General features: G+C 52.1%; 1 protein-coding gene across 3 annotated transcripts; it reads left to right on the top strand.

Annotated features, from left to right (window-relative positions):
- Positions 1–159: 159 nt before the first annotated feature.
- On the top strand, positions 160–8,694 carry XKR8 (XK related 8). 3 transcript variants are annotated; one of them, XM_037149684.2, is made up of 5 exons: positions 484–571; positions 752–780; positions 1,422–1,554; positions 2,382–2,578; positions 4,730–8,694. In XM_037149684.2, the coding sequence occupies exons 3-5, from the start codon at positions 1,463–1,465 to the stop codon at positions 5,437–5,439; spliced, it is 999 nt and encodes a 332-aa protein (XP_037005579.2). In that variant the 5' UTR covers positions 484–571; positions 752–780; positions 1,422–1,462; the 3' UTR covers positions 5,440–8,694. The 3 variants fall into 3 exon arrangements, with proteins under 3 accessions (XP_037005577.2, XP_037005579.2, XP_037005578.2); XM_037149683.2 differs by lacking the exon at positions 752–780 and having other exon boundaries at positions 491–571; XM_037149682.2 differs by lacking the exons at positions 752–780; positions 1,422–1,554 and having other exon boundaries at positions 160–571.
- The last annotated feature ends 136 nt before the right edge of the window (positions 8,695–8,830 follow it).

Genomic DNA, 8,830 nt, shown 5'->3' with positions numbered 1-8,830 from the left:
TCGGACCTAGCGGTCCTTGGGACTCAGAGGGACTGGGTGGGGCATCCTTGGGCAGGCTGCAGAGGCGGAGCCCCAGCGGCCTTCCGGAAGCCAGGAGGCGTGGGCGGGGTCCTAGCGCCTCGCTCCTCCCCGGACAGGGCGGGACGTGGAAGTCCCGCCTAGGAGGCGCGGGCCCTAGGGGCCCAGAGGGCTGTGACCACCTCCTTCTTGAGGTAGGACCCAGGCTGGGTGGGCAAATCCTAGCCCAGAAGGGAAGGAGGGGGAGAGGGCGGCGGGCCATGCCCTGGTCACTCCGCACCACTCTCTTTTGGGACCTGATCCTGGGCGTATTGGGCATCTCTGCCTTCCTGATCCACCTGGGTTCGGACCTGTGGACCGTGAGCCAGTATGTGCTCAGCGGTCACTACCTGTGGGCCGCACTGGTGTTGACGCTGCTGGGCCTCTCCTCGATTGCACTGCAAGTCTTCAGCTGGGTCTGGCTGCGCACCGACCCCGCTGACCTGCACTCGTCGCAGCCCTCAGGCCGCTGCCTGGCGCTGCTGCACCTCCTGCAGCTGGGCTACCTGTACAGGTGAGCGCCCCGCCCTCGGGAAGGTGGAGGTGGAACGGAGCCCAGGGGTACCTCCTGCAGTACCGGAGAGCACCCTGACGAGGGAAGCGGGTGGGGAGGTCTCCCATGGGCAGAGGCGAGCTGCCCGCTCCTTAAAGGGTAACTCCGGCTCCTTTGCTCTATTTATTCTTCCTGGCACAGGTGAAGAAACTGAGGCCCAGAGAAGAAAGGTATGATTGGGAGTCAGACGTCTCTGGGATCCAGTCTTGGCTTTGCCACCTGTGTGATCTCATTCCCGTCTTTCTCTGAGCCTCGGTTTCCTCCAATGTTGAAGAGTAGTAATCTAGAGACAGGTTTGCAGGGAGGCCTGCTTTGAGAGGTGCAGGAAAGAACACAGTGCTTGGCTGCTGATGGACTCTATTGAAGTGTCCCCTTTAGCTGAGGATGGGGCCTCAGGCAGTCATCTTGACCCCTCTGGGTCTCAGTTAACTCTTTGTTCCAGTGGGGATGGTCTTGGTGCCTGCCTCTGTTCGATAAGGAATAAATGAAATGAGACCTGTGGATTGTGTGCGAATGTCAGCCAGCTTCATGCTTACCTGGGTCATCCTGAGAGTTTCAGCAGCCCTGAACCCCAGAGCAGGGCTTGTCCCCTCACCCCCGAGTGCCTCTCACCCTATCTTTCCCAGCGTATTCTCCCAAAGCATCTCCTCCCCCCGCCCCCGTGCATTCTGACCATGCAAGAGGGCAGAGAAGGGGTCTGATTTATCCATGTCCCTGGAGCCGACCAGGGCTGGGCATAGGCCCCATCCCGGAGCCAGGATCTGCTCTTGAGTCCATTTTTACAGATTCTCACCAACTCTTGCCTTGACAGGCCTGCACTGAGTATCCAGGAGTGGGCGAGAGGCGCTCTCAATGTGGCAGTTCCGCCGAGAGCCTGTACAGGCATCACTGAAACTCTGGGTGGGCACGAGGAGGCACACTAACTACCGTCCTGGCAGGCCTTGGTGAGCCCCAAGTCCACAACTACATCGTGTGTCTTCCCTTCTCGGATTTTTGCTGAGTGCGAGACAGACAATGTACTGAGCTTTGGTTTTGAAAACGGGGTCTCTGTGTCTCCCTGCAACTAGGCTGAGGCAGGGCCCTGCCCTGGTATTGGGGAAACAGAGGCAGAGGCTCCTGCTCAGGGGGAGCCCCAACCCGGGCCTGCCTGCCTACTCCCTTGCCGGGTTGTCAGGTTCGCCCAGGGGAGGTAACAGTACACCTCTGATGAATGAATTCGCGGTCAGTGACTGGGCTCACCCTGCAGGAGCCAAAGGAGACCAGTCGTGGGTAGGGGAAGCCTTGTGTGTTCCACTCCCCACTCATGCCAGTGGGTCACCCAGCCTTGTCTCTCCGACCTCTGGACTCTCTGAACTTTGCCACAGTATGACACCCCTTCCCCACGGGATTCTAAGAACTTCTTAGGCTTGCTAAAATTTGATAACTATCACTTTAAGCAATTTAATCTTATACTGTCGATATTCAAACATTACTGCTTATTAGCCCTTTGTTTTCCCATCTGTAAAGTGGGGATGTTGTAAGGCATGAATGAGACAGGGTTTGTAATAAACCTGGGACAGTGCCCGGCCAGCAGGAGCAGTGGTAGTTGTATTTATTCTCATTTTACAGATGAAGAGCCAAGGTCAGCAAGGTTGAGTGGCTTGTCCAGAGCCCCCCATCGCGTTAGTGATGAGCTGGGACTGGAGCCTGTTGGCATCGGCCTGATAAGTAGGGGGAGGAGGGAGGCCTCAGGACACTAACCTGGCCCCTTGGCTCATCTGTATGTGCCTAGGTGCATGCAAGGGCTGCGGCAAGGGCTGCTGGTGTGGCGGCAGGAGGTGCCCTCCGAGTTTGACTTGGCCTATGCCGACTTCCTCTCCCTGGACATCAGCATGCTGCGGCTCTTCGAGACCTTCCTGGAGAAGACGCCACAGCTCACGCTGGTGCTGGCCATCGTGCTGCAGAGCGGCCAGACCGAGTACTACCAGTGTGAGTCACACTTCCAGCGGCCAGTCCCACTCTCACTCGTGGGCAAGTTTCCCACAGATGCCAGAAATGTGTTCACTCTGTTATGAGGACTGCTTAGAAAATAGGGGCGCACGCTTCGGTCGGGCAGGTCCAGGTTCCAAGCCAGACACCAGCTGTATGAATTTGGACGCTGACTCAGCCTCTCTGGGTATCAGTCTGTTTTCATCTGTAAAGTGGACATAACAAATAGTCCCACCTCGTGGGACTGATGAAAGGATTGAGGGAGGTGACGCAGGTCGAGCCTAGCGCCTGGAGCATGACAAATCTTAATGATAGTTTTTACTATTTTGAAGAAAACAGATAAAGTATGTAGGGTGTTTGACACATAATAAGCAACTTATTGGTCAAGAAGCTGCGTACTGACCACCTTCCTACACCTTTTATTGAGCACCTTTGTGCCTGTTCCTGTACTAGGGACACAGCCCCTGCCGCCAGGGGAGCAGTCTGTACCCCGAGGAGCTTCGGGAAGCTTGTCCCCTGTGAAAGGGAAGTTAACACGCCCAAGGTCACAGACCAGCCAGTGGCCCAGCTAAGACTCCCAACTCGTGTCTGATTCAAGGTCTGGGGCTCCCCCTTCTCTGCCACACCCCTGCCAACCGCTGCTGTAAATGCCACAGCCTCCCAAGCAGCCAGTCCCCCCTCTGGCACCACTCACCACGTGACCTGCAGTCTTCCCCTCTGTGGCCTCGGTTTCTCCAACTGTACAAGGTGGAGTTGGACTTGATCTTCAACGACGCTTTCAGCTGGCACATTTGAGTCTGTAGTCTTAATTGAAAAGACAGCAGCCATCGTGATTGAGGCCCTGCTGTTCACCGGGCACTGCAGAGAGTGCTTTATTGCCTGTGTGCATGTTCACAGACTGGTGCTGTGTCTATCTCCACTTTGCACAAGAGGAAAGAGGTACAAAAGGGTGAAGCGATTTGCCCCGGGACACACAGCCCTCACTGGGCACACGTTTTTGTCTATTTGGGGCCCTGGGTGTCGAGGAGTAGGCACAAATGGATACAGTCTATGCTGTGTGTGTATGGGTGGGAGGAGAGGAGCGAGGGAAGAGACAGGCTCTCCCAACTTTTGATTTAGCAAACACTAATTCAGCTGCTCCTGTGCCAGGTGCTGGGCTACCTGGGGACCCCAGGGGAGCAGAATCTGTTTCCTGCCCTGAAGGAGTGCAGGGATAAGGAAACAGATCATTATTCCAGACAGAAGAGAGTGGGGTGGGGTCTGGATGGGTGGCTGTAGGGGATGCTGAGGTTGGAACTTGCAGGGTAAGGAGTAGGCCAGAAGGAACGGGGTACGTGCTCCCAGCCCACTGAACATCACGGGCAAAACTTGTCCAGGTCAGAGGACGCAGTGTGCTGGGCAGGCTGGGAGAATGCCAGTCCTGCTGAGACCTGGAGTGTGGAGGGGAGGATGGCTATAGATGTGACTCCAGGCTGGGCGTGGGTTCCTGGCCCGTAATAGGGCCCCAGTAAATAGCTGCTGAATGGATGCTATGGGAGGGGGGCAGGGAGGAAGCCTTCTAGAGACAGTTCAGTGCTGCTTCCCTCCGGCCCTGGAGGCCCTGGAGCTTCCAGTTCACGGCGGACAACGAGGAGGTGCGGCAGGATCACCACTGAAAACTTCGAGTCTCAGAAGATCAAGACCAGGGCCCAGTCCGAGCGTGGAGAAGAGGGGAGTGAGGACACTCCATCCGTACAGCCAGAGGCCTATTGCCACCTCTTGGGGTTTCCGGCTTCCCTTTCTGAAACTAAGGGGGAACTGGGACTGCTGATTTCAGATTCATGATAGGCTTGGGTTCTTCCGGGAAAAAGGTTACAGGGCTGTCTACGATGCAGACGTGTGGCCAAGACCCAGGGTGCAGATGAGGCTGTGTACGCCACACCCGCCTCGTCCCTGAAAAATATCACTGTGGTAGCACCTGAAAGTAAAGCTTTGTGGTGAAGGGCAGACCCCATATTTGAATCCCAGGTCTCTTTGGCTCCCAGCTGTAGTTTTCCCTCCAACAAACTGAGGGTTCTGGTGCCTGCCTCAGGCTGGTTATGAGGGCCCCCGGAACCTGGGAGCACCAGGTAGACTGCCCACAGAGGTCAGCTGTTTCCTCTTCCTCTCTAGGGGCCAGCATCTGCACGTCCTTCCTTGGCATCTCGTGGGCACTGCTTGACTACCACCGGGCCTTGCGCACCTGCCTCCCCTCCAAGCCGGTCCTGGGGCTGGGCTCCTCCGTGATCTACTTCCTGTGGAACTTGCTGTTGCTGTGGCCCCGAGTCCTGGCTGTGGCCCTGTTCTCAGCCCTCTTCCCCCACTACGTGACTCTGCACTTCTTGGGCTTATGGCTGGTACTGCTGTTCTGGGTCTGGGTTCAGGGTACCAACTTTATGCCGGATTCCTGGTCTGAGTGGCTGTACCGGGCAATGGTGGCCACCATTCTTTATTTTGCCTGGTTCAATGTGGCTGAGGGTCGCACTCGAGGCCGCAGCATCATCCACCTGGTGTTTCTCCTGAGTGACAGCATTCTCATGGTGGTCACCTGGGTAATGCAAAGTGCCTGGCTGCCCAGTGGGATCCTGCTGCACATATTGCTGCCTGTGGGTGGCATCAGCTTCCTTTTGGGTCTGGTTCTGCGGCTTGTCTACTACCGCTGGCTGCATCCTAGCTGCCGCTGGGAGCCTGCCGAGGTGGACGGGACCCGGAGCCTCTACTGCGTTGAGTTGTATCAGCTGCCTCAGAACAGGCGTATGGTCCATTTGGCCCAGAATTTCTTCCCTAAGGCTTGGGATGAGGCTGCTTCTCCAAGGGGGAGAGAGGTAAATGGGGTCCTTTGAAGCAGGGTCAGATCCAGCCAGGGGACAAAAGGATAGATGGAGTCAACTGGTAGAATGCAGAAGATAGTTATGCTGCTGTGGGCCTTGATTCATTCAACAAGCACTTGATGCCTGATCTTGCCAGGCACTGAAGACCAGAGTTGAGTGAGACAAAGCCCTCCCTCTAAGGATAAGAATAAGATGAGGAGGGCCAGGCCTTGGGGAGTCAAGGACCTCAACTATATATAAAGCACTTTGGGAGGAAAGAAGAGATCCCCTTTTCTGTTTCTCCCAGTCAGTGTGTCTGGTGCCCAAAGCATCCCAGTGTTGGTATTTCCACCTCTGATGTAATCGGCAGAGGTGCCCTCCCGCCCTTAATTCCCCTATCCTGGGTGAGAAGGTCCTAAGAACTCCAGGATGTGTTTTCCCAGAGTCCTTTCTCTCCTGCCCGACTTCGATTGTTCAGTTCACTCACCAGATGTTTACTGAGGGCATTTGATGTGCCAGGAGCACCCTTCCATCCTTGGAGCCTGGAGCAAGATCAGCTGCCGCTCTTACCATCTCTGCTGCTCCTGCTGGGGCTCTCCTGCCGGAAGCCAGGCATGCCCAGTAGCTGGCCCCTACCAACCCCTCCAAGGTGGGGGGAGGAGGGCAGCTATTTTAGTGCCACTGGCCCAGCCTCTGCCCCAGCTCTCATGGGGCTGCCTTTCAACCATGTGCCTTGTGGACCTGTGGTCTGGGCCGTGACTCAGCCGTTGAGTATTTTTTATGCTTTAGGCAATGTACTTTCTACCTCAGTCTGTTGTGAGAGAAGGGAAGGTGTGTGCCTGTCTGCAAGTGAGAGACGTACGTGTTTTTGTCGAACAGTATTACTAGGTTATTATTAAAAAGCTCATAAAATCCTCCAAACTAGTTGTGTCATTAAACTAAATCTGCAGAATCCAAAGCCGCCTGGAAAGAAGGGGTCAGGAACATAAAGTTCACTGCTCAAAATTGGGAAAGGCCCTGGCACAGAGAAGAGGGCTGGCTTAGGCAGGACTTCTCAACCTTGGTCTCTAAGTTTCAGGAGCTGGTGAACTGGTACGGGTTGATCGTTCAGGTGGGCATCAGAACCCAGATCTGGACGACTCGTGCTCTGCTGCTGGGCCTGGCAGGGGGAGCCACAAAAACCACTTTTGGTACCAGGAAGGGAACACGAGAGCCCAGCTGAAGGTCTTGAGGCTGGGAGCCAGGGAGGGTGTAAGTGATGAAGTGACTTAGGGTATGTGGAAGTAGGTAATGGTGCCAGGGAGGTGCAACCTCTTGCTGCTCAGAGCTCTGTGGTTTAGAGAAGCAGGAACAGGAAAAGGGTGCTGGGGACAGAAGAAAACAGTCGCCATGTGGTGGGACTCAGGATAGTTTTCAGTTCCACTATTCATTCATTCTAGTGGAGACATGTAAATAAACAGGGTAAGTAAAACAGATAGTGTTAAGTATTATAAGAAAAAGCAGGGAAGGGGACAGGGAGAGTGTGTGTATTTTCATGTGTTGTGTGGGAGTTACAATTTGATGTAGAATGGCCAGGAAAGGCCTCCCTGAGACACCCAGCCCTAAAGGACATGAGGGAGAAAACGATGCATGTGAATTTTTATCCCAGACACCAAATCAGCAGTGACTGCAGGAAGGAGGGTTTGCAGCGGCTATGCTGGCCCACTGCCAAGGATGACGGATGAGGGTTGGGAGCAGGGGAGGGAGGCTCTGAGGAGATGATGCTGGTGCTTTTTCACACACTTAGAAGCAGAAAGGATTTCCAGACTTTTGAATTTCATGGACCAGTAACATGGTCAACGTGGTCACTAAATTAATCAATGTACAAAAGGCAGTAAAAACTATCATTATTATCTTTATCATTTTTAAAAGAAAGTGTGTCATTAACTCAGGAAAAGGTCCATTCTTTGAAGCAAATACATTTAAACACACACATGCACACATACAACAGTGAAATCTATGATTTTTCTCAACTCATAAGGAATGTCAAGGGTTGAGACTCCAGACTGTGGGCTAAGTGCCCAACCTAGCCTTGGACAGAGGTCCTAATTTTCACTAAACCCAGGATTTGCTCCATTTACTTTTCCACATTTCTGCTTGTCATATGTGGAGACTGAGTCAGAAATGCCAAATATGTCAGTGGAAGATGCAAAGTTCTAGGCAATTCCCTATTTTCCCCTGAGAAAATCCAAAAAGATGTTTCTAATCTCTTGCCTAAGTTCTAATCTATCCTCTAGATGAAGTTGTCAAATGATAGTAGTATGTATGCAGTCAACTCCCAACAATGTATGCTCGACTGCCTGAAAAGCCAAAGAGCTCCATTTATATAGACACCTAAAAGTTTACAGGATCAAGAGTTCTGAAAAGACGAGTGATGCTACATCCCGCTAGAAATTTCCTTTGAAGCCCTGGCCGGTGTGGCTCAGTGGACTGCAGACGAACAGAAAAGTCGCCCATTTTGATTCCCAGTCAGGGCACATGTGTAGGTTGCCCGTGAGGTCGCTAGTTGGGGGCGCACAAGAGGGAACCAATAGATTTCTCTCCCTCGATTTCTCCCTTTCTCTCTAAAAATAAATAAAATTGAAAAAAAAAACATCCTTTGGAGATTCCCATCTTTTTTTTTTAATGTCAAGAAACTTGGTTTTGAAGAATAAAAATTTCTGAATTGCCAGCCACAAGTTTTTTTTGCGGAAAGTGCAGATGTTATACTCACTGTAGGGGAGATGGAGATGTTTACTCTTCGGGCTTGAGAAGCAACCGGTACTGTGATATTTCTACTTACGAGCCAGCAAGGCTACAGCAACTCACGAGTTTGCTCAGTTCCAGTCTGGTCCAAAATGCACACCTTCTGATGGAAAGATTTAATGCCTAGAATACATGCAACTCCCTCTTTTCTGGGGTAATTATTTTGGGAAAAAATACACCTTGTAGTCTGACATGGATGGTACGTGCAAGCTAGAACCGAATTCTGATTTCCTTCATTGAAATCAAAAGCAAAAGAATTATTTTTCCAGGCCAATAATGGACAGTCAGACCGAAATCTGAAGAAATGAAATGAGGAAGTCGTTGATGCGACATGAAATCTGGCCCAATCAAACAAGGTTTGATGTCAGTCTGTCAGTTTATTGCTTTTGCGTGTTAAGCTCAGCACAGCAAGTTACTGTCTCTGTAATCATTGAATGTCAGCACAGTTGACAGCACATGAAATCTGTTGCCATACCAGTCCTAAACGTTAAAAAGCAATGTATTTTAGATGCAATTAATAAACTTTCCCTTGTAAATAACTTTAAAATATTTTTTATTTCCCCATGTACACTTATTTATACCAAATGGTTAGTTTGTTTCTACTTTTTTAGTGAAATTAATGACTCAGTTATTAAAAGGA

This window comes from Artibeus jamaicensis, unplaced genomic scaffold (assembly GCF_021234435.1).
Source record: "Artibeus jamaicensis isolate MK-2021 breed Jamaican fruit bat unplaced genomic scaffold, CSHL_Jam_final scaffold_847, whole genome shotgun sequence".
NCBI classification, from domain to species: domain Eukaryota; kingdom Metazoa; phylum Chordata; class Mammalia; order Chiroptera; family Phyllostomidae; genus Artibeus; species Artibeus jamaicensis.
This window is presented reverse-complemented; position numbering and strand designations above follow the sequence as displayed.